Source organism: Cetorhinus maximus, chromosome 17 (assembly GCF_964194155.1).
Source record: "Cetorhinus maximus chromosome 17, sCetMax3.hap1.1, whole genome shotgun sequence".
Taxonomy (NCBI): domain Eukaryota; kingdom Metazoa; phylum Chordata; class Chondrichthyes; order Lamniformes; family Cetorhinidae; genus Cetorhinus; species Cetorhinus maximus.
Genome location: NC_135895.1, coordinates 92,549,628 through 92,576,070, shown reverse-complemented (window position 1 = coordinate 92,576,070; position 26,443 = coordinate 92,549,628). Strand labels below are relative to the sequence as shown.

The 26,443-nt window shown below is 44.0% G+C and overlaps 1 protein-coding gene across 3 annotated transcripts in view; it reads left to right on the top strand.

Moving 5' to 3' along the window:
- The window catches only part of dnm3a (dynamin 3a), a 270,426-nt gene that overhangs the window by 104,305 nt on the left and 139,678 nt on the right, over nucleotides 1-26,443 (top strand). For all 3 annotated transcript variants that reach the window (XM_078561578.1, XM_078561577.1, XM_078561576.1), the window contains 2 exons: nucleotides 9,185-9,323; nucleotides 22,668-22,754. In XM_078561578.1, the coding sequence (XP_078417704.1) occupies nucleotides 9,185-9,323; nucleotides 22,668-22,754 (226 nt within the window). The remainder of the gene's footprint in view (nucleotides 1-9,184; nucleotides 9,324-22,667; nucleotides 22,755-26,443) is intronic.

Sequence of the window (26,443 nt, the reverse complement as noted above, 5' to 3'; positions counted from 1 at the left end):
TCCTGACTTGGAAATGTATCGCTGTTCCTTCAGCGTTGCTGGGTCAAAATCCTGGAACTCCTTTCCTAACAGCACTGTGGGTGTACTTAACCCACCCAGCAAATTGCACATCCTGTGAATGAATAAAAAAATCTCTGAAGTTACATACAGTGCCTGCATAGCTACATGTAGTTAGCCAATGCACCATGGAGAAGCCTGCTGGCCTGACGAAGCCATATGCTTACACTGCCTGTTTCTCTCTGAAAAGGAAGAATACAATCGGCAGAATTTTAAATCCCACAGACAGGTGCATGCCTGATCCGATCGGGCATAAAATTGCGTGCGATATTTTGGTTGGCAGGTGCGCGCGAGTGCCGGAGCCCTCCATTCATTTAGGGGCCATTTAATGTCCTTAACAGTCCAATTGACAGTGATTTTTCCTTGCCCGTGCAACAAACGCAAAATCGCACTGGCAAAACAGGCAGGCAACCAGCCGATATTTTCAAACACCTCATCCACGGGCGAGATAAAAAGGGTCAGCAGCATTGCCAGTGTGAGTAGTGAAGAGTTTTGGAGATAGTTTGCTGCTGGTTGCTTATTGGTATTTGGCAGCTTCATCTCTGTTCGGGGCTTCGTTCTTAGCATTTCCAGGCCTCATTTCGGGACTGATTGCTGTCTGCCAGGCCCCTGGAGGATTCAGACCGTGTGGACCCTTCTAGTTATCAGACAGCCTTCCGTTACCCTGGTAATGGGGATTGTGGTCTCCGCTGGATGCACCTCCTCTGAGAAGAAAGAGAGAGGCAGGAGGCCAGATGCCCCAATGCATTGTCCAGGGCAGGGACCTTTGGGAGGAAAGGCGCAGGCACAAGAGGCGCAGGGCCAGCAGGAAGTCCAAGGTAGAAGGGGCTGGAGAAGACTCCCTTAAACCTGCTGCCAGGGTTTACAGGCAACAATGCAGTTACCTCAATATGTCCGAGGTGCAATGCTGAATGAGGCTCCGGCTCTCAAGGGTGACAGTGACCTCCATTTGCCAGATGTTTGGGCCTAAAATCAGCTCCGACTGTAGGTGAACACTCCATGCCAGTGGCTCTGAAGGCCATAGTGGCCCTGTACTTCTATGCCTCCGGCTCTTTCCAGGGATTAGTGGGGGATCTGTGTGGAGTCTTCCAATCAGTTGTTCACAGTTGTGTCAAACTGGCGACAGAAGCTCTGTTCAGGCGGGTCCTGACCTTCATTCTTTACCATACGGACGAGGCCAGCCAGGCTGAGCGAGCCAAAGGCTTTGCAGCGGTTCCCCTGCGTCCAGGGTGTCATTGACGCACACATGTGGCCATCAAGGTGCTAGCTGGTCAGCCGGGCACCTTCGTCAACAGGAAGGGATTCCTCTCCATGAACGTTCAGATAGTGTGTGATCACAAGATGCAGATTCTGGAAGTCTATGCAAGGTACCCTGGCAGCTCTCATGATGCTTACATCCTGAGACACTCCCGGGTGCCAATGCTCTTCAGTGCTCCAGCCCATTTGGATGGAGGGCTGCTGGGTGACAAGGGCTATTCATTCAAGAGGTTGCTCAGAACGCCTCTCCGCCACCCAAGAACAGAGCCAGAGAAGCATTGCAATACGAGTCATGTCTCCACAAGGGTGGTGGTAGAGAGGACCAGAGGTATTCTCAAGATGCGCTTCCGATGCCTGGACCGTTCAGGGGTAGCACCACAATACCCCCCAGAGCGGCTGTCACTGATAGTGGTTGCATGCTGCGCTTTCCACAATCTGGCACTCGCAAGGGGGGACCTACTGGAGGAAGAGGATCTTGACACAGCTACACAGGCCAGAGATGCTGAGTCCAGTAGTGACTCCGAAGATGAGCATGGTTGTTATGGCACAGCCGACGTTAAGCGCTAAGTTGTTCAAATTTCAGAGGGAAACTTGAGACAACTGCCACCACTATTTTTGCAATTTGTATGTTTCGAGATGCAGGCTTTGAATTCAGTAGTGATAAGACCACCGAGCCTTATAGGTTTTTACAAAACTAGATTAAACATTTATTAATAAGAGAAATGATTTTAAGCACATACATATGTCTGCAAATTACTACTTTAATAACTTCTAAATCCCCTAATTAATCTAACTCCCAGTTACACTTTTGTTAAGGCAACAGTAAGGCACATAGATTTTAAAAGACCCAGGCAAAGAAACATGATACCCTGAACCATCTAATTCAAAGTGAGTTTCCTTAACTTCAGTTTGTTGTAGACAGCAGTTTGAGGCGTAGATGCTAAAGGCTTTTCACACTTGTTAGATCTTAAAAATGCCTGCCATTACACATAGCCTTCTCTCCTGCTTTTGAATTCAAGCTTGTCTAGTTTATTTAAAAATGCAAATGTCTTTTTACACCTTACATTCTAAACTTACCCCATGTTTACCAACTTAACATTTCAAACCTAGCTCATCTTCTAATACATCAAAGCCTTCAGACCAGCTGCCTTTAATCCAACTAAGTCTTACATATAGACACAGATACCACTATTTTACAATAAATTCCAATAACATTATTGCATCTTCCTGACAACGGCGAGGAGAACGCTGAGGGCATGGAGCCAGGGAGGCAGGGAGGTAGGGACACCAAGGACGCCTTGATCCAATGCTTCTTCAGCTAGGCTAATAAGAAATCAGCTTCAACAGCATGCCAGGGCTGCCGCCTCCATCCAGATGTCTGAAAGGACGCTTTCATTTGAACACAAAGAACACTCAATGCCTGTGCAATAAAGTTCAGAGCCACCTATGTCCAGCATTACATACTGGCATTCCCCACACCAATGAAATAAAAAGGTGAAGCATACTCAGGCCATGATGACAAAAACACAATTTATCTCATTCTGACAGTTCAATAATATTTACATTAACGTTTCTTGTCCACAACCCCGGACCAGTATACATAAAGTAAACATAAATGAACATAAAATCACCCGTGACCTGTCCGTCTTGTGCTCATGGTGCCTTTAACTTACGTTTGCAAGTGCTGGTACCGGTATTGGAGACAGCCTGCTGACTGTGCAGTCTTGTTGGCCTTGATGACCAATGTACACCGAGATACTAGTAATGCCCACTGAGGTGCTAGTATCTGCACTGGTGCCATCTCTAGAGAGTAGGTGTGATGCAGGTGCAACAGAAGCTCAGTGGTCCACCGGTGTGAGGGGTGGCCCTTCTGGGTCCACAGAGTGCACGCCGACTGGCAAACCTAAAAGGAAGAACAAAGACATATCATTAGTTAAAGTCACCACACTGTCACTGTGCATGCTAGGCACCCTGGTGAGACCATGGAGATTTGTATCATGGTGCCCTCGCCTCCCAATGATCAATGGGGACTCCAGGTTTGAGGCCTACATCAATGAAGAGACTACACTAGAATGGTTGCACAAACCAAAAGTCTCACCTCTGTGCACTGCACTCTTACCTTCGTCTGGCACCCCCGCCTCTCCACACCTGGTTGCACGGGACATGTGTCGGCTCTTGAGCTCCGGGGCATCTTGCTCGAACCTGGAAAGGATTAGGGGGTTTGCCCTTCAATATTGTTGTTGGCCGTCTTCTCCTGAAACAACAGAGGAACTTCGATTAGTCCACTCTGTACCTGCAGCGCCATTGCACTCTGGCCAACCCCATCCGAGGAGCACCTGGCAGGGCACATCCAAGTTGTGGGCCTGGAGCTGCACGGCGCTCAGTCCAAACAGCCAGGGCTCACCCCTTTGGCCAGTTCCGGCATCATTGACAGTTGGCACTCAGATTCTAGCACCCCTGAGGTCCACGGTGGGACGGCCACACCTTAACACTTCTGCACACTGACCCATGCCAACATGGTACTCACCCTTCCTGAGCGCAGTAGGTCATTGAAGAGCTGCCGGCACTGGACCCAGGTGCGCCACACCACGTCATGGCTGCTCATCATTGCTGCCACCTCCTCCCATGCCCTCTTGTGAGGTGCCGTGGCCGCCTCCTCCCATCGCTGGGGACAAGAGTGACCCTCCTGGCAGCCACCTCCTGCAGGAGGACTGTGATGCACTCATCAGAAAAGCGGGTGGCTGAGTGCCCGCCTGACCTGCACTCCCGTCTGCTGTGTCCAGCCGCACTCGACTCCATTGCGAAAGTACAGGAGATGTCCTTCTGTGTCTGGGCTGCTTTTAAACTGGCTGCTGGGTCGCCATTGGATCCTGTAGCCAATAGGCCCCCTGCCCCACTTGGCCCTTCCTAGCCAGTGCGGAACCGTGTTTCACGCTGGGTGGGCCTTAATTGGCTCGCTAGCATGAAATCACAGTCTGAGCCCGATCGCGGGCGGCGGACTGTTTTGTGGCCACTCCCGGGTGGAAGGCAAACTGCAAGGTGTTGGACATGCTCCTGCTCTAACCCAGAAGGAGCTTGATGTGAAGGCTTTCATGACCACACCCACTTTACAGCCACTGGCAATGACATTCTTGTTCTGCTTTGAGGTGGCAGTTTTCAGTGAGCACCTTGCAGGCCATGGGGGTTAGAAACTACAACACCCATTACTGGGAGCAAGCGGTTTGAGTAGAACCCTTCAAGTGAGAACCAAGGCCTTCATCATATGCCATACCACTCAGGGTAGACTGTACCTATTTTAAGTAGCAGTACAAACTTCCAAATTTCTAACTCAGCAACAGGCAGCAGAAATCAATTAGCAATTAACCTGAAAATTGTTGACGATCCCTTTAAACAGCACCGGGGCAGTCCTTCTTGCTGCTGAACTTGACATGCTGACTGATGCCAAGGTCTGCCTACTCTGCATATTTCCGGAACGCAGTCTCAGTCCTTGCAAAGATGACCTACCTAACATAGTGCCCAGCTTGGCCCACACCGGAGGCGGAATCTTTCATTCTGAAGCCTAAGTTCAGTGGCGAGGATGGAAGTCAGAGTGATTTCTGCTGAAGGATGGGACGGCTGACCACGCACGATCTGGTGCTGTTCAACTCATTACGCATGCATCCATGTAGAACACGGTAAATCTCGTGGCTGGGGCGGGCTGAAAGTTGCTGTCCCCGCTGTTACCTCATGGGGTAGAAGGTCCGAGCCCCTTTTAAAAGGGCACCCGGAGAGCGTGCACTATCCCTTCCACCTATGGCCTCTTTATTTTTACCTTTTTTTAGACTTACCTGTATTGCATTTTGTTAGCCAATTACACACAACATATTTATGTGGCACAAGTTTGACATGATAAAGGGTGATTCTAACTTTCTGAATTACTTGAAATCTTTCAGTTTTTGTAATTTCTTCCAGGGTTGGATTCCGGGATTAAGACATCTAATTTAATATTAGAATATAATTTCACAATACAGAACCTAGCTGGACCAGTAATCTTTCTGTAATGGAAATCTGTTATTAAAAAAATTTCATACATAGTTCCTTTGAGTGCATGATTGAAACTGTCATGAGGTATCCCAAACCAACTGTCATGAAGTATCCAACATGGGAAAATAGCTATTAAAAATTAAATTATTCCTGTGCTGGTATGTTCACTGCTACCTTGATTTTTATGGCCAAAGCAGTTTGTTTAACAAGAAATGTCTCAGAGAAATGTTTCTTGTGATTACCCCTTTTGATTTGCTGTCCTTGCCATATGTGATGGATGACGTCATTTGAAAAACAAGACACATTACAACCGATTGATTGATGTAGCTCCATCAGTAATAAGAATTTACCTGAAGACTTGTTTGCTGTGATGAGTTTATTTATATTTTATGGTTTTTACTTTTAAACGTGCTACACAGACTTCTTTTGTAGGTAGACGGAATTTATTGCAATGTATCATTTTAATTTTGTAACTATGGAATAGAAAAAATACCATTTCCTGATTTATTAGGTATCATGTTCATATTTGAATTAATTTTTGGCAGGTTAGATTATGTAATTAGGAAATTGTTGCTTCACTGTCATTATTGAAAAGTTATATAAACTAACATATACAGATTCAGTGTTAACAGTAATCAGCCTCCAATTTTCTTCAAATATTTTAAATGCACGGGTAATTATTTACCTATCTCATTACATCAAAAAACAGCTCAGTAAAGTGTTCACAAGACGTTTGCTAAGGACATAAATGTGTTGCAAAAATGTCTAATTTCATTATTCATATGTTTTAGGACTATAACTTTTAATTTGGGGATTGAAATTTTCTATGTAAGATATATGAAAACCCCTGATGAGAAGTTGGTGAACAGCTCAGTGATTGCAATTCAAAGGGTGGTTTGCGTTTATTTAATGAAGCCAGAGTTGGAAGTGTGAAAATGGTAAACAATGGGTGGCCCCTTTCTTAGTTTCTTGGTGGAGACGAGATGTCTACAGTTGTCTTCATTAGAGATATAAATTATTCATGTGGCTCCCAGAATTAGAGGGATGTTTTGAAGATAAAGTAGTATTTGGTATTTTGGTAGTACAGAACTTTAGCATTGCTGAAAAAAGAGACATGTTGAAGCTTTTTGCCTTGCACTCATCAGGATACTTTGCAAGAAAACCAATATAAGGGGAAAACAACAATTTATACTGTATGAGAAGAGTGTGCTGATTGGTTGCCAATTGGTAGAGGTGTTGCCATGGAGAATGCAGCAGTGATGGTGACCGACATATTTCTGATATGTGGATGCTATCTATGTTTGCTCTATTTAAATATGCAACTGCATGTAATAATTTCCTTACGTGCTCAAAGGTTCAAAGGTGCTCAAATTCACCTTTGAAATGGAGCAGTCAAATGAACTCCCCTTCCTTGAGAAATCTGCCGGGGGGGTTCTCTACCACAGTCTACTGCAAGCCTACCTCCACTGGTCAATGTACATTTGGGGATTCTTACAGTTCCACACACTATAAGATTGGTCTTATCGGCAACGTTGTAAATAGGGCCCGAGCCATTTGGTTGCCATGCAAGCTTGATGCTGAAATAGGGTGCATCAAAGGCATCCTACGGGATAATGGCTCCCTGATCGGATCATTTCATGCTGTATATCATACAAACACATGAACAGGCCTAAGGCTGTCACTTTTGGCCCTGAAAAGTACCCAGTCTACCTCAGATTACTCTGGAAGGACAAGGTATCTCAAAAGTTTGCAACAGGTGAAGCTAGCTGTTTCATGCTCCTACTATGTAGTAGCAACATGAGTGGTATTCGCCACTAACAGGATGCTGCCGTCAAGCCAAAATGATGTTCTGCCTATCACACAAATGAGTAGTGTGGTGTATAAATTTCAGTGCCAGTGTGATGCTAGGTATGTAGGCTGTACATCCCAAAGACTGGTGGATTGTATCAAACAGCATGTCCCAAATAGCCCGTGCTTGCAAAACGCACCAGTTAATGTCAAGCATCGTTTGAAATTTTAAACCAGGCAGCTTGACTTTGATTGGTCAAGGCATTGCCCTGAGAAATGAACCAGTGAATGACTATCACTTATTTTGTTTAGTTGAAACAGGCGCAATGTGTGCACATGTTCTTTCTGTCAGCATGTCCTTTCCGCTGTTCGCAACGGGCAAGGTACAGACCATACCTAACCAGCTTGCAAAAACTGGTGCTTGCAAAACTCAAAACACAGTGTCCAACATTAGATGTGATTCTACAATTGGTCAACATTTGCTAAATAATCCTCAGTGTGCTAAAAATTATGCTGATAACCAATTTAACATTGTCAGTGTGGCACATTTACGTGTTTTGGAACTACATATATTAATGCACAGGGTCCTGTTCTTTGCAGGCAGTTCTGTACTAACAAACGACTAACAGTATAAATTGTTATTTTCCCCTTATATTGGTATTCTTGAGAAGTGTTCTGATGAGTGCAAGACGAAAAGCACTTTTTCAGCAATACTCAAGATAAAGTTACTTACTTTAGACCTCTATCTGGGATATTCCAGGTGTCCCAGGATGGTGTGGGGACAGATTAGAGGGAGGTTTTTGTTCTTCTTTGTGGGTTTTATCTGCGTTTTCTCACAGAAACAGGCAGCTGGAGCTTAGGAACAGCTTTGAGAAGCAAAGAGAGAATGTGCCAGAAGCTGTAAACCAGTAGCAAGGGGCTATCAGAGATCAAGAGTATATTCTGAGTTTTTCTGGTCATTGAGCAAGAAAGCAGTGATGCCCTTGCTTGGGCTGGGATGTCCACAATAGTGAGGTGCTCAAGGAGAGTTGGAGGGTCATCTACCCGGATGCTACTGGAAGGATCCCAAGAAATCTTATACCTCGGAGAATAGTGAGATTACTGAGGGGAATCAAAGTGAATTCCTGGGATCTGTGGCACACTTTGTTTTGGCCCCAGGAGAAGTGAAGGAACACTTAAGCTCCTGTAAAGTAAAGGATACTCTTAGATGAATTAAAAGTAGAATGGGGAGTGCCCTGTTGAAATTTTCAGGCTTAAAGAATAAATGTTTACAGGGGAGGCAGTGGCATAGTGGTATTGTCACTGGACTAGTACTCCAGAGACCCAGGAAATGCTTTGGGAACCCAGGTTCGAATCCCACACAGCAGATGGTGAAATTTGAATCCAATAAAAATCTGGAGTTAAAAGTCTGATGATGACAATAAAACCATTGCCAATTATTGTAAAAACACATCTGGTTCACTAATGCCCTTCAGGGAAGGAAATCTGCTGTCCTTACCTGGTCTGGCCTACATGTGACTCCAGACATTCTGCTGTCTGAACAAGGGTAGTTAGGGATGGGCAATAAATACTGGCCTAGCCAGTGATGCTCACATCCCATGAACAAATAAAAGAAAATATGGTGTTAAGTTAGTAGCACTTGCTTTGTTTAATTCTTGTACAGTAAAATGTTTTGTTCAAAATGGGAAATGTAATTCTTTCAGTTAATAACTGGGAATTTGAATTTCTTTTTAAAGTTACTGGACTCCTTCAAGATCATAACAAATACTCTAAAGTATATTAAGATTTCTGTGATATAATATGTACTTGATATTTGTGAATTTTTTGCTTAAGCCTGTCTTTATTTAGGTTGAGTTACCTGTTTCAGGGTTCAACTTTCTCTCTGTTGCAGCTATTCTACCTTTTCTGAGTGATGTAAAAATTGTACTCTGGATGCAAAAATAATTTCAAGGATTTCTTTGGAAGATGTGACAATTTTAGTAAGTGCTGCAAGTGCAATGTCTTTCTCAGTGCCATCTATATCAAGATTGATATTGCTCCTTGTCTTTCATGCCTACAGACCAGGCTTGTTTACCCCTGACATGGCCTTTGAAACTATTGTGAAGAAACAAATTGTGAAACTCAAGGAACCTTGCCTGAAGTGTGTGGATTTGGTTATCCAAGAATTAATACATACAGTTAGACAGTGTAGTTATAAGGTAAGAAAAAAAATTTGGAACTTTCATTTTGTACAAGTTTGTTGACAATACAATGATAGAACAAGTATTTTAACAATCAATAAAATAAAGATCCTCATGTGCAGTAACATAGGCTGGGATTTTCCGGTCCCCCCTGTGGCGGGAATTGTCAGGCGGGGTGGAAAATTTGATGGAACAGCCAAAGGTCCATTGACTTCGGGCGGGAATTTCCAGTCCTGTAATGGCCGGAATCAGAAAATCCCAGCCTTCGTATGGGAGTTATATCTGCTGCCAGGGAGCTTGTCTCTGAATTCCCTTACTGCCTTTTCTCAGGCTATATTGCTTCTCCTAATATTCTATGAAGTAATCCATAACTTGCGGTCCAAGTAGAAACACACCTTTGGTTTCAGACAGTTTTGAAAAACTGTACAAGGTTTGCCTTTGCATCTTGCATTGTCATCTGAACTACCGGTTGTACAAAGGAACACATGAATTAGGAGCAGGAGTAGGCCATTCGGCCCCTCAAACCTGCTGCACCATTTGATAAGATCATGGCTGATATGATTGTGGCCTCAACCCTACCTTCCTGTCTAACCCCTATACCGTTTGACTCCCTTGTCAATCAAAAATCTAACATGAACATACGAATTAGGAGCAGGAGCAGGCCATTTGGGCACAACTGGTTATGTTTTTGTCATTTTTTATATATTCATATATATGTGCAGGTAAAAATTTAATATGCCATCTAAGGAAACATTATCTTTTAACTATATTTTTTACAGAAGTCCTGAGGGTTTTCTGAGAAATTTGTAACATATTTCTATATCAAGATAAATCAGTTTTCATAGGTTTAAATCACAATGACCATTCAACAGCAAGGAAAGACCCATTCTCTTTCATATTAGGGAGCATGACACATTTAAAATGTGATTAAAATAATTATACATTGTGAATAAAAAAAAAATAGTTGAGTTTATGTGATGAACAAGGATAAGAGAGGCAAACTTATTGTTGGCCATCTACCATGCATGTGTTGGGCTCCTGCACAGTATGTTATGCAAAGCATTTGTATAAAAAATAGAAATGAGTCACAACAACTTGTACATCATCATTAACATATAAAAATGGCCCAAACTCTTCACAAAAGTGTTATCAGTCAAAATGGGCAGTTGAGCCAAAGAAGGAGCTATGAGGAAGAGCAACTAAAAGCTTGGACAAAAGAGATGAGTTTTAAAGAGAGTCTTAAAGAAAGAGAAGTAGTTGGAGACATTTAAGGGGGAATTCCAGAGCTATGATTAGAATAAAGCTCTGTAGCCTGTCACACCCAGTCAAGAAATATGGTGGGCAACCAGGCAAATAACAGGTGGAGGAGGCTCTATAAATATCCTCATCCTTAACTATGATGGAGCTCAGCACTAGTGGAAATGTCAAGGTTAAAGGTTTGGAAGCATCTTCTGCCAAAAGAACAATACTACTACACCTCCTCCCAAGATCCCCATCATCATTGATTCCAAAGCCCAGCCAGTTCAGCTCACACAATGTGACATTAGATAGCGGCTGAGTGCACTCGACACTGTAAAGGCTGTGGACTCTGGCTGTAGTGCTGAAGACTTATTTACCAAAGTTAACTGTTATCCCAGCCAAACTCCTATAGTGCAGGTATGCCCTATCCACAAACTACAGGATAAATCCAAACCAGCTAATTGCCACTTTATTGGCCTCCCTATCATGGATAAAACTGATGACACGTTATTAATAGCACCATGAAACAGCAATTCACTCACCAGTTACCTGCTCATATATACTCAGTTCAGGTACCATTAGAACCACTTGTCTCCAGAACTCATCACAGTCTTGATCCAGACATGGACTTGTGATAGACTACAATCTCACACTGTAATTTTTTATAAAATACATATACACACTCATTGCTATTTCTAAATTTTAAAACTGGACCTTGGCTGAACTCGAGCCTTTAACTGGCTGAACCTGTCTGTCTGTGACCCCAGAACAAAAGAAGCCACTTTACAGTTTTGGGAAAACTCATTCCTCGTTATCTCTGTGGAGCCACTAATGATTACCTGGGGACTGCACAACCCAGCTTCAAAGAGAGCTTTACAAAGACCAGTTGCATTTGATAACCCAGGCTTGTCATCAGAAGACAGAGGGTCTGCTAAGACAAAAGGCCCCTCAAACATTCCTTTCAAATCATAATGACTTGAACATTTAGCAGTCTTTGAGACTCAGCCAAATTCCAGATGCTGGATACACATCCTTTGATGAAGATCTGGTACAGAGGTGGGAGTCATGTGACCTAGGCTTCTGGCTTGTGGAACAAGTAATATTGTCTTGCTGAGCTGAATAGTTCAATCTGCTCTTTAACATATGAGTAGTAGCCACACAGAAAAGAACTCTGCCAAAGTTAAACACCTGGCCCCGTCTACACTGCTTCTGCTGGAAGTTATGTGTCATTGCTTAGAAGACTGATTCATCTCTGCATGCCAATCTCATCTTGTGAAGTCAACACCACTGGAAAAGTAAATTTTACTACATCGGTTTTTAGCCTGCCAACCTCCTTGAAGGAATACCTCATAGAACTTTGATTCTGGACTCTCGAACTCACATGAACCAAAATTTATTTCCTCTGTGGTCTCTCTCCTGTAAAACCTTCTTTTCTCTATCCCTCTCTTTACTGTCTGAGTGTGGAGGTAAAGATGCGAACCCGCCTTTTCACATTTTGAATGTGTGCAATAAACTAACCTTTTGAGTTCAGTCTACCTCGAGTTTGCTGTGCAGTTATCATTAGGAATTGGATCACACAAGAACCGAGGGGCTAGGAAATACGCCACTGCTTATGAGAAAAGAAACAATCCAGAACACCTTTCCATTTACAGACCAGTGGTGAGAGGAAAGAAATGTTGTTTGAATGGATCCCACCCCCTGTCTGTAACAGACTCAAAAGAAACTGAGCTGGGCACTCTTTTTGCATGGAGTCCGCACTGTGTGTCCTCAATGTAACCATCATAACCAGTATCACTTTCACAATTCTGAACTCTGGCAAATCCACAGCAACTAGAAGCTCAAGTGGGGAAAAAAATCCAAGTTTTGTGGACGTTTAAGAGACTTTGCAAACAGCTCCTGCATCATTTCAATGTCTTCGTTTACTCTCGTTTTACTTCACATGGAGTTCAGAGGAGTTGCTTTACGCTTACAGGATTGAAATGAATGGAAGCAAGAGTTTGCAGTGCTTGGTAACTTTTACATCAGAACAGGCTAAAAAGGCTATGTACTGGCCAGTGGAAATTGGTGAATCATTTATCCTCACTATAGAATTTGGCACTGTCCATTTCATGAAATACTGATCAGTCAGCTTTGATTGACGGCACTTAGCCAAACTAGTAAATGGAAGCTGTTACATAATATTTGAAAGTCTATTATCATTTAGAGTAACATATTCTCAGTGCTGGCAAATACTATTGGACCATATGTGGAATGATACAAGTTCCATTTCAAAATACTGTATAACATACTTGACAGATGTGCAAGGCAGTAAGATTTTTGAGGTTTATGATGACATTATAACATGAGTGAAGCCCGAGAGAGCTATTGATGTTACCTGAAGCAGCGGGCAAAAAAATCCCAGTTTCAAAGAAGGATGATCACCCAACCTGCAGGCAGTGCATTCTCATGGAATTGAACCAAACAAGTAACAAGTGCCTTCAGGAGAGATGGGGCAAAGTTGGCAAAGAAGCCCCCCCTCCCCCGCAGTATGCTCATTTGTTATTCTTTGTAGCATGAAATCAAAGTAATTGGTAGATAGAGCTGTTGGGATCGAGGAATGAGATTAAGCAGGGTGTGGAATTGAAATTAAATGACCGTTTGCAACCTCACTCAAGGACCAGATACAGGTTTAGATCGTTATCTGATATACATGTAATCAGATGTCATACAGTGCATTCTGTCATTACATATTATCAAGTAAACTCTAGTACTTTCGACGCTGCTTGTTAGTAACCTCAAAAACCCCAGTATTTCATCTCTTAGGGAAACTTTTGAATAATTTGGAAAAATTGTATTTGGACCTGTGGTATAAGCAGCAAGGCTCTATGGGACAAATAACCTCTTGAATAATATGCTGCCAGACCTGCTGAGTTTTTCCAGGTAATTCTGTTTTTGTTATGAATTCCACATGCATCACTCATCCAACAATATTTGTAATAACATGCCATCGACTTTAAGCTTCATGGTTGCCACCATGGTTTTCTCCTGTTATTTTGGTTCAAACTGTATTTAACAAAATAATGACAGCCTTAACGCAGCAGACTTTTCGCTTGAGTATCTAGTACAGTTCACTTCAGTTCAAGACTTAACCATACTAAAATTAACATTTTTCCTTTGAGTGCTGCTCAGCCAGAAAGGCAAAACATGCAGACATTTTCAGAGGAAGACAAAGTTCAATTTCAATAATGGCGATGATATGAATGGAGGCTAGTTAAACATGTTGTTGCAAAATGTGGTCACTTGGCAACCGCAGGGGCAGGTTTTTTTTTGTTGATGTGTTATGCACTCAAAACTTTTCTACCATCCTAGATATATTTCTCAATTGAGGAACAGGAACCTCAATGCTTTTGAGACCTGTACTGCCCAACTAGCGCACCCCTACGATGTTATTCCCTGTAGATCCTTCACTTACTGACATTTAAAATTGGCTGATTAGCAGTGGCATCCAGAATAGGTTGAGTTCATGCAGCGCACCCTTCTTAATGCTACACTGACCTCAGAAAGATATTGTTTCATCACTGATCAACCATTTACAATGAAAATGGTTGACTTGGAGATACAGTTTTATAAGAAGAATGTCTCAGTTGCGGCCCAAGAGTTTCAAATCAGGCATCATCCCTCTGGTTTTCTTGTTTGCAGAGATTACTTTTCACATACATTGTAGAGTATAGTTACACATTTTTATCTATTCCTTCACAGGATGTGGACATTGCTAGATAGGCCAGCATTTATTTCCCATCCCTTATTGCCCATGAGAAGGTGGTGTTGAGCTGCCTTCTTGAACTTCAGCAATCCATGTGTTGTAGGAACATTCACAGTGTTGTTAGGAAGGAAGTGCCAAGATTTTGACCCAGCGACAGTGAAGGAATGGCGATATAGTTCCAAGTCAGGATGGTGTGTGGCTTGGAGGGGAATTTACAGATGGTGGTGTTCCCATACACCTGCTGCCCTTGCCCCTCTAGGTGGTAGAGGTTGTGGGTTTGGAAGGTGCTGTCGAAGGAGCCTTGTGAGTTACTGCATTACATCTTGTGAATGGTACACATTGCTGCCTCTATATGCCAGTGGTGAAGGGAGTGAATGTTTAAGGTGGTGGATGGGGTGCTAACCAAACAGGCTGCTTTGTCCTGGATGGTGTCAAGCTTCTTGAGTATTGTTGCAAGACTTATGCCTTGTAAATGTGAACAGGCTTTGAGGAGTCAGGAAGTGAGTCACTTGCTACAGACTTCCCAGCCTCTGACCTGCTCTTGTAGCCACGGTATTTATATGGCTGATCCAGTTCAGTTTCTGGTCAATGGTAACCCCCAGGATGTTGATAGTGGAGGATTCAGCAGTGGTAATGCCATTGAATGTCATGGGGTGATGGTTAGATTCTCTCTTGTTGGATATGGTCATTGCCTGGAACTTCTGTGGTGCAAATATTACTTGCCACTTATTCCCAAGCCTGAATATTGTCCAGGTCTTGGTGCATATGCACATGGACTGCTTCAGTATCAGCGAATGGTGCTGAACATTGTGTAATCATCTGTCAACATATCGGCCTCAATTCTGGGTGTGAAGTTGGTGGGCTGGGGAGTGGATGTAGAATCCGCTTCTGGGCGAGATTGCATTGTCCACGTGATTTCATGCTGGCTGGCCAATTAAGGCCCACCCAGTGTGCAACGTGTCCTTAGGTAGGCCAGAAGAAGCAGGCGGGGTGGGAGCGAGTCGGGCGCCAGATCCAGTGGGGGCTTTGAAAACTCTATGGGCAGCACCCTGAAGGCTGCCAGGAGTTGTGGGAAGGCTGTGTGGGAGCGTTCTTCACAGGATCAAAGAAATATCTGCAGCTGTTAGGACCTCAACACCTGGTGTGCACGGAAGGCATTCTGCCCCCCGCCCCCCTCCCAATTTCATAGATGAGTTCCTGGGCATCACCATAAAGGAGATCAGTGCCAGGCCCAGGGATGGGAAGAGGAAGCCGCTGCATGTCACAAAGAAGGCATGGGCAGAGGTGGCCATCCAGATCAGTGTGCAACACGTGGTGCAGCGAACGTGGATACAGTGCCGCAACAGGTTCAACAATCTTCTGCATTTGGCAAGGGTAAGTACAGAGATAGCATGGAAATGCGTGGAGATGTGTATTTGGGTTGGCATCCCTCATCACCCTCAGAGGCGTAAGAATGTGTGTGCCAAATTTCACTGAAGTCTGTGCCAGCCAAGCCTGGGAGCTCTGACTGCTTGGCCTGAGTGCATTGAAGGTTGAGGTGTGCCACTCTGCCACGTCCTGCAACCTGGTTCTCAGGAGGTGGGTGCAGTCCAGGCTGCAATGGTTCTGCAGGGAGAGGGAGCAGTAATGTTGAAATCTGTTCTTCCCTTTCAGGAGAAGAGAAGCCCTAATGCGGCGGATGCTGAAGAATGGGCGGTGGGGAGCCCAATCTCCTGGTACTCAGCTGCTACGAGATGGACATCCTAGAGCTAGAATGCCACTGCAGATGTGAGGCAGGTAAGAATGCAGTACACAGATACGAGAGTAGCGGAGAGCGCAAAAATCACAAATCAAAAAGTCTTCTCAGCTGAAATGGAGATGTCAAGGCACGAGTGCCCATTGATCCTCCGATCAAGATGGCATCATGCTGCAGTTCTCCATTGCCTCATCAGCCTGCCTAGCATGCACATCGACTATGTGATGATTGAATGTACTGACATGTTCTTTTCTGCCCACAGATGCTTCATCCGCAAGGGGTTCCGGGACCCCGAGGATCCCCCTTTAACCCCAGAGGAGGACACACTCACACCTGCACCCACATCACACACTCTCTCTGAACCAGGCACCAGCGTAGAGACTAGCACATCAGTGAGCTTAAGTTCGTCAGCTCCAGTGGCAGTGCACAGTGGGGAGGGCATGGCACACTAGCATGGGGAGCTGGCAGAGGCAGAGAGTGCTCCGAGTTAGAGGACTGCTGGAGACTAGGAACATGCTGAGTCCGAGGAATGGGATGTGCAGGGAGATCTGGTGGAGACCCCTGAGGGTCTGCATGACATGGTGTCTGTCATGGAGGAGTCCATGCAGAGCGTGAGCACTGCGTTGACCCTGAGCACCGAGTGCACAGCCTCCTCCATTGAGAGAGTGGCGACTGTCATGGAGTAGCAGCTCCACGAACAGAATCAGGGGTTTCTGGGGTTGAGCTTGGACCTGCAAGCCCACACACTGGCAGCGACCTCAGCAGGTCACTGCCAATGTGAGAGATGGATGAGGCACTTAGTCTCCGCTGCTAGGTGCCCATCCATCAGTGGTGAGCAGGGAGGTTCAAACAAATCTCATGCTGGCGGACAAGCTGCTTCTCGTCTCTGAGGGCTTCTCTCAGGGCACTCTGGAGGAGGGCATCACTCCTCCGCCACTCAGCCAGTGACTGTCGTATCTGATGAGGCCACGACGACTGAGGAATTACCAGCCATAGTGCTGGATGCGCCCTCCAAGGTGGAGCCCCCTCAGGTTTTGCCGGCCTGTTCGGACGACCGCCAAGGTCATGAGGGCCAACACGACAGCAGAGTCAGCAATCTGCCTCGACTGCCACTGCCAACGAGGTGTGAGGGACACCAAGATGCAGCACCCGCAAACCTAAGTTTAAGGCACCTTGAGCACAAAGGGGCTTCTTGTGGGTGACATTATTTCCATTCATATTTCAAAACTCTCTTGATGGTGTGATCATTAACACCAGAAAATGTTATGTTTATTTCTTTGAATATTATACAAACACTGATTTTGTTGTAATGGCCTGAGTATGCATGATGGCTATGAAAGGTGCAGGGGACGGCAGGGACTTTGGACTTTATTGCGTAGGCTGTGGTTGGAATTTGGGGTTTTGGGTTTGCGCATCACAGATGTCTTGTACGGAGGCCTTTGACATGAGCTGGAATCGATGCCATGCCAGCCTAGCTGAAGGTGTGCATTATCAAGGCTCCCTGATGTCCCTGCCTCCCTGAAGGCTCCTGATGTCTGCCTCCACATCTTCACCCCGTGCCTCCCTGGGCTCCTCATCAGACCCATCAGTAGATTCATCGCAGCATCTGGAGCTGCCTCGCGATCCTCAGCCTTCAGTGGGCCCCCCCCCTTGCCAGAACCAGATTGAGCAGAGCACAGCAGGCAACGACTATAAGCACGACGCACTCTGGAGGATTCTTCATTGCTCCCCTTGATCGGTCCAGGCAGCAGAACCTCATCTCCAGCAACCCAATGGTCCTCTCTATTACCACCCTTATGGAGGCATGACTCTGATTGTATCTCTCCGTCGCATCTGTTCTTGGGTGCTGGAGTGGGGTCATGAGCCACCTTTTCAAGGGATAGCCTTTGTCACCCAGGAGCCAGCCATCCGAACGAACTGGAGTCATGAACAGCCTTGGCATCTGTGAGTGTCACAGGATGTAAGCACCATGTGAGCTGCCAGGGTAACAGGCACAGACTTGCAAGATTTGTGCCTTGTGGTCGCAGACGATCTGAACGTTCATTGAGTGGGACCCCTTATGGTTCAAGAAGGCTCCCAGCTCATCTACAGGCACTTTGATGGCCACGTGAGTGCAGTTGATGGCACCCTTGGCATTCCATACGTGGCTAGCTTTCTTTTGGAATACTTTTTCTTGCCATCTTTGTTTGAAGATTTCAGCAGAGTGCACCCTTAAGTGCATTAGACAGTTCCTTGTGCACTTCTGATTATGGGAATTGTATACTCAGCTGCTGGGACCTCCTTTGAGAAGGAAGGGCCAGGAGAGAAAGGAGGCCAGGTGACTGCAGGCAGCACCCCAGGAAGCGACCTGTGGGAAGAGAGGCATAGATGCAGGGGTTCAGGGCCAGCAGTGAATGCAAGGCAGAAGGGTCTGCAGGAGATGCCACTACCCTACAGCCAGGGTGTATAGGCAGCGCTCCAACTACCTCAACATATCCGAGGTCCAGTGCCGAAGGAGGCTCTGCCTCTCAAGGGACACTGTCACCTCCATATGCCAGATAATTGGGCCGGAGATCGCCTCCAGCTATGTAGGTGGCCACCCTATGCCATTGGCTCTGAAGGTCACAGTGGCCCTCAACTTCCAGAATCAGTGGGGGATCTGTGTGGTGTGTCGGAATCAGCTGTCCACAGTTGCATCAAGCTTATTACTGGCATTTTCTTCAGATGGGTGATGACATTTATCCATTACCGGATGGACGAGATCAGCCAGGGGCTTCACGATGACTGTAGGCTTGAGAAACCTCTCAAGTCGCATAAATTTCACAGCAAAAAACTCTAACCTGAAGAGACACAGCTTTTGCTCTGGGGGCCTTTTATCCCGCCCATGGATGAGAACTCGAGGAAAATGTGTTGGCCACCTATCCATGTTGCCCGTGCGATAACCGCAAAATCGCATGGACAATGTAAAATTCCTTTCAGTTAGTAAATTAATGGCCTTAATTGGCCCTTTAAGTGATGGTGGGCACATTTCCAACTCCCATGCATGCCTGCCAACCATAATATCATTGCGTGCGCATGATGTCGGGACACTTGGCTGACGTCTTCTTGTGCAATATCACATGAGTTCAGGTCGGGCGTGTGCCCGTTTTGTTCACGTAAAATTCTGGCCATCCACTTTTGACCTCATGATGGAGGAAATGCCATTGATGAAGCAGCTGAAGATGGTTGGGCCTAGGACACTACCCTGAGAAACTTCTGCAACGATGTTCTGGGATTGAGATGATTGGCCTCCAACAGTCACAACCTTCTTCCTTTGTGCTAGGTATGACTCCAACCAGTGGATTGTTTTCCCATGATTCCCATTGACTTCCGTTTTGCTAGGGCTACTTGATGCCACATTCGGTCAAATGCTTCCTTGATGTCAAGGGCAGTCACTCTCACCTCACCTCTTGAGTTCAATTCTTTTGCCTATTTTTGGATCAAGGCTGTAATGAGTTCAGGAGATGAGTGGCCCTGACGGTACCCAAACTGACCGTCAGTGAGCAGGTCATTGCTGAGTAAGTGCTGCTTGATTGCACTGTAGACAACACCTTCCATCACTTTGCTGCTGATTGAGAATAGTCTGATGGGGCAGTAGTTGGCCGGGTTGGAATTGTGCTGATTTTTGTGTACAGAACATACCTGGACAATTTGCACATTGCCAGGTAGATGCCAGTGTTGTAGCTGTACTGGAACAGCTTGACCAGGGATGCAGCAAGTTCTGGAGCACAAGTCTTCAGTACTATTGTCAGGGCACATAGCTTTTGCATTACCCAGTGCTTTCAGCCGGTTCTTGATATCATGTGGCGTGAATCGAATTAGCTGAAGACTGGCATATGTGTTATGCTGGGGACCGAGATGGACCATCCACCTGTCCCTTCTGGCTGAAGGTGGCTGCAATTGCTTCAGCCTTTTGTACTGATGTGCTGGGCTCCCTCATCATTGAGGATGGGATATTTGTGTAGCCTCCTCCTCCAGTGAGTTGTTTAAGTGTCCAATACCATTCAGGACTGGATGTGGCAAGACTGCAGAGCTTAGACCTGAACCCTTGGTTGTGGGATCATTTAGCTCTGTCTATCACATGCTGCTTCTGCTGTTTGGCATGTAAGTAGTCCTGTGTTGTAGTTTCACCAGGTTGACACCTAATTTTTAGGTACGCCTGAGGGTGCTCCTGCACTCTTCAGTAAACCAGGGTTGCTCCCCTGGCTTGGTGGTAATGGTAGAATGGGGATATGCCAGGCCATGAGGTTACCGATTGTGGTTGTATACAATTCCGCGACTGCTGATGGCCCACAACACTTCATGGGTGCCCAGTTTTGAGTCGCTATATCTCTTTGAAATCTATCCCATTTAGCACAATGGTAGTGCCAGACAATATGATGGAGGGTATCCTTAATGTGAAGGCAGGACTTTGCCTCACAAGGACTGTGTGGTGATCACTCCTACCAATGCTATCATGGACAGATGCATCTGCGACTGGTAGATTGGTGAGGACAAGGTCAAGTAGATTTTTTCCCTCTTGTTGGTTCCTTCACCACCTGCTGCAGACCCAGCCTAGCAGCTATGTCCTTTGGGACTCGGCCAATTCGGTCAGTAGTGGTGCTACCGAGCTCCTCTTGGTGATGGACATTGATGTCCCACATCCATTCTGTGCGCTTGCCACCCTCCATGCTTCCTCCACTTGGTGTTCAACATGGAGGAGTACTGATTCATCAGCTGAGTGGGTGCAGAGGGTGTTAATCAGAAGGAGGTTTCCTTGCCTATGTTTGGCCTGATGCCATGAGACTTCATGGGGTCCAAAATCAGTGGTGAGGACTCCCAGGGCAACCCCCTTCAAACTGTATACCGCTGTTCTGCGACCTCTGGTGGGTCTTTCTTGCCGGTGGGACAGGATGTATCCAGAGATGGTGATGTTGGTGTCTGGGACATTGTCTGTAAGGTATGATTCAGTCAGTATGACTGTATCCGGCTGTTGCTTGACTAGACAGTTCTCCCAATTTTAGCACAAGCTCCCACATGTTAGTAAGGAGGACTTTGCCAGGTCGACAGGGCTGGGGTTGACATTATCATTTCTGGTGACTAGGTTGATGCTTGGCAACCCATCCAATTTCATTCCTTTTCAACTTTGTAGTGGTTTGATACAACTGAGTTACTTACTAAAACAAAAACAGAATTACCTGGAAAAACTCAGCAGGTTTGGCAGCATTGGCGGAGAAGAAAAGAGTTGACGTTTCGAGTCCTCATGACCCTTCAGCAGAACTGAGTATAGTTAGGAGAGGGGTGAAATATAAACTGGTTTAAGGTGGTGGGGGGGAGAGAAGTTGGAGGGGGGTGGTGGGGGTGGTTGTAGGGACAAGCAAGCAGTGATAGGAGCAGATAATCAAAAGATGTCACAGACAAAAGGAACAAAGAGGTGTTAAAGGTGGTGATATTATCTAAGAAAATGTGCTAATTAAGAATGGATGGCAGGACACTCAAGGTACAGCTCTAGTGAAAGTTACTTACTAGGCCATTTCAGAGGGCAGTAAAGAGTCAACCACATTGCTGTGAGTTATCTAGGCCAGACCTGCTAGGATGACAGACTTCCTTCCCTAGACCAGGTAGGTTTTTATGCCAATCAGCAATGCTTTCATGGTCACTATAACTGAGACTAGCTTTTAATTACAGATTTTATTAATTGAATTTAAATTTCATGGTGGGATTTGAACCCTTGCCCCCAGAGTGTTAACCTGGGCCTCTGGATTATTAATCCAGTGACATTACCACTATGCCACCACTTCCCCCCATTCAGAGAATAGCTATTGTTTTATTACTCAAATATATTTATGGCACATACAGAAATTATTTATTATAATTCCTACCATCAGTTGTCTAATAAGCATCAGCCACAAGAAGGTATCATACCAGGGCAAGTGCAAGTAAACATTTAGTAATTCAAGTGTCAGCATACGATAAGCCCTACTTAAAATTTTGTGCATATTTCTTTTATTTTAACTGTCAGCTCATGGTATCCTCCGAATAATCTCGTCTTCGAAGATTTCACTGCCTTTAATAATTGTGACAACATTTGTTGCTTAGGCTAACATTGTAAGACCTAATCAAATAAAGTTAACAGAATGTTTGATGTATGGTATAATGATCACCATAAACTTCTGGTAACATTTGGTACCAGCAGTATTTAAAGAGAAAATTTTGTTTCCATATTGTGCATGAAAATAGGAAGTCAAATTTAATATGAAATTTTTCACTTTGGAAGTTTGAAGAAAGATTTTGTCAGCTGAAGTCTCGTTAGTTCTTAACTGACAACTGAATCATTTCCATGTGTAGACAATATTTTTTTACAAAGTAAACTTTTTTGAAAATGAGTTTGTGAGCAAGATTCCTTTATTAAGCATGTTATGGTATGCTTTCTCTTAGTAATAACAACGTAGCTCACACATCAGGATGTAATCACGTTTAACTTTCCTGCTGTGAATAATTGGCTTTCTGTGTGGAATTACATGAACAACCATGGAATCAATGAGGACTATGAACCTACTGTTAGACCCTTAAGATGGCTGACACCAACAGATGGGTAAACATTCACTTTGGGAATTTAAATAAAAGAAAGCTTTGCTGTTCTTTACAGCTGGGTAGGTACCCAAAACTGCGAGAAGAGACGGAGAGGATTGTTTCCAGCTACATACGAGAAAGAGAGGAAAAAACAAAGAACCAGGTTAACAAATATCATTGCTTATTTTTACAAAATATTGTTGTTCAGAAAAGGAGGGGATAGTCCAAGTAATTACAGGCCAGTCAGTCTAGCATTAATGATGGGCAAATTACAGGAAAAAATTTTGAGAGACAGTATAAATTGTCATTTAGAAAGGCACAGATTAATCAAGGATAGTTAGTGTGGATTATTTGAGGGAAGGCCTTGTCTGACTAACTTGACTGAAATTTTGAGGCAGTAGCAAGTACATGGTGGCAGTGCATTCGATGTAGTCTAACATGGATTTTGGCAACATCTGACATCACTGGATCACAGAATTGCTACAGCGCAGAAGGAGGTCACTCGGCCCATCATGTCTGCACCAGCTCCCTGAATGAGCAGTTCACCTAGTACCACTCCCCTGCCTTCTCCCCATAACCCTGCACATGCTTCCTTTTCAGATAACAGCCTAATTCGCTTTTGAATGGTTTAATTGAACCTGCCTCCACCACACTCTCAGGCAGAGCATTCCAAACCTTTACAACTCTGTAAAAAAAGTTTCTCCTCATATCACTTTTGCTTCTTTTGCTAATTACTTTGAATCTGTGCCCCCTCATTTTCAATCCTTTCACGAGTAGAAACAGCTTCTCCCTATCTACTCTGTCTAGATCCCTCATGATTTTGAATACCTCTATCAAATCTCCTCTCAGCCTTCTCTAAGGGAAGCAGTCCTAATTTCTCCAATCTATCTTCATAACTGAAGTTTCTCATCACTGGAATCATACTCGTGAACCTCTTCTGCACCTTCTCTAATGCCTTCAAATCCTTCCTAAAGTGTGGCGCCCAGAACTCCAGCTGATGCCAAACTAGTACCACCTCCTTTTCAATTTCAAACCCATCTAGGGTAGACTGGTCAGAAAATTAAAAACTCGTGGGATCCAAGGGAATGTGGCAAGTTGGATCCAAAATTGGCTCAGTAACAGGCAGTAATGTTCAACGGGTGTTTTTGTGGCTGGAATGCTGTTTCCTGTGGAAGTAGAAATAAATGGGCATAAAATGATAACCATTATGGATACGTGGTTGCAAAGTGACCAAGGCTGGGAACTGAATTTTCAAGAGTATTTGACATATAGGAACGATAGGAAGAAAGAAAAAGGAGATGGTGTAGCTCTGTTAATAAACAATGAGATCAGTACAGTAATGAGAAATTACCTCAGCTCAGAAGATCAAGATATAGAATCAGTTTGGGTGAAGATAAGAAATAGCAAGTTAAAGAAGTCACAGTTGGGAGTTGTTTATAGATGCCCTAACAGTAGCTACATTGTAGGACAGAGTAGAAATCAAGAAATAATGGGGCTTATAAGAAATGTACTGCAATAATCATGGGCAATTTAGATCTTTGTATAGATTGGACAAATCAAATTGTTAAAGGTAGCCTTGAGGCAGTATCTTAGAACTATACATTCTGGAAGCAAGCAGGGAGCAGGCATTTTTAGACTTGATAATGGCTAATGAGAAAAGGTTAATTAACGATCTCATAACAAAAGACCTTCTGTGCAAGAGTGATCATAAAATAATAGAATTTCACATTCATTTTGAGGGTGAGAAATGTGGGTCTAAAACTAGTTTCTTAAACTTAAATAAAATCAACTGTGAAGCTATGAAGACAGTTAGCTAAAGTAGACTGGGAAAGTAAATTAAAAGGTAAAATGGTGGCTAAGCAGTGGCAGACATTTATGGATATATTTTATAACTCCCAACAAAGATATATTTCATTGAGAAAAAAGATGCTTCAAGAAGGATGTGCCATCCATAGCTAACTAAGGAAGTTAAATATATTATATCAAGGCGGAAGAAAAGGTATACAATGTAGCAAAGGTTAGCAGTAGACAGAAAATTAAGAACTAGCAGAGGATGGCTAAAAATAATAACGGAGAAATTAAAATATGAGAATAACTTAGCAAGGAATATAAAAAATCACAGTAAGAGCTTCTACAAGTATATGAAAATGAAGAGAATAGCTAGACTAGACATTGGTCCCTTAGAGGTTGAGATTAGGGAATTGATAATGGAAGCAAGGAAATGGCAGAGACTGGAACAAGTGTTTTGTATCTGTCTTCACAGTAGAGAAACAAAAAGCATCCCAAGAATAGTAGAAAATTAAGGGGTAAAAGGGAGGGAGAAACTTCAAACAATCACTATTGCTATAGAAAAAATACTAAGAAAACTAATGGGATTAAAGGACCACTGGACCTGATTGGCTGCATCCTAGGTCCTCAAGTAAGTGACTGCAGTTGATGCATTGGTTGTAATTTTCCAAAATTCACTAGATTGCAAGAAGATCCCAGCAGATTGGAAAACTGAAAATGTAACACCACGATTCAATAAAGGAGGGAGACAGAACCCAGGAAACAAAGGCCAGTTCACCTAACATCTGTCATTGGAAAAATGCTGGATCCATTATTAAGAAAGTAGTAGCGAGACATTTAAAAAATCATAATACAATCAAGCAGAATCAACATGGTTTTATGAAAGGGAAATTATTTTTTACAAATTTATTAGAGTTCTTTGAGGATGTAACATGGAGGGTGGATGAAGGGGAATCAGTAGATGTAGTATTTGATTTCCAAAAGACATTCAATAATGTTCCACATAAAAGGTTACTGCACAAGATAAGAACCAGTAGTGTTATTTTTGAAGTAATATATTAGTGTGGATAGAGGATTGGCTAACTAACAGGAAACAAAAAGTCAGGATAAATGGAGCAATTTTAGATTGGCAAACTGTAACTAATGAGGTGCCACAGAGATCAGTACTGGAGTCTCAGCTATATACAATCTATATTAACGACTTGGATGAAGGGACCGAGTATATTTAGCCAAATTTGCTGACGATACAACAATAAATAGGAAAGTAAATGGTGAGGAGGACATCAAGAGTCTGCAAAGGATATAGTTAGATTATGCAAGTGGGTACATACTTGGTGGATGGATATTTGGCACAATGTGGGAAAATATGAGGTTGTCTATTTTGGTAGAAAGAATAGAAAAACAGAAACTTATTTAAAAGAAGAAAGACTACAGAATGCTGCAGTGCAGAGGGATCTGGGTGTCCGTTTAAATGAAGCATAATAAGTTATTACACAGGTACATCAAGCAATTAGGAAGGAAAATGGAATATTGGCCTTTATTGCAAGGGGGACAGAGTGTAAAAGTAGGAAAGTCTTGCTACAATTGTATGAGGCATCAGTGAGACCACAGCTACACTACAGACAGTTTTGATCTCCTTACTTAAGAAGGCATATACTAGCATTGAAAGCAGTTCAGAGAAGGTTCACTAGGTTGATTCTTGAGATCAAAGGGTTATCTTATGAGGAAAGGTTGGGTCTATGCCCTTTGGAGTTTAGAAGAATGAGGTGATGTTATAGAAACATATAAGATTCTGAGGAAAGTTTCCCCTCATGAGGGAATCTAGAATTAGGGGGCAAAGTCTCAGAATAAGGAGTCTCCCATTTAAGATGCAGCTAAGGAGGAATTTCTTCTCTCAAAGGGCTGTTAATCATTGGTATTCTGTACTCCAAAGAGCAGTGGAGGCTGTGTTAGACAGATTTTTTGATCTACAAGGGAGTCTAGGGGTTTGGGACAGGCAGAAAATTGGAGTTAAGGTCATGGTCAGATCAGTCATGATATTGTTGAATGGTGTGGCAGGCTGGA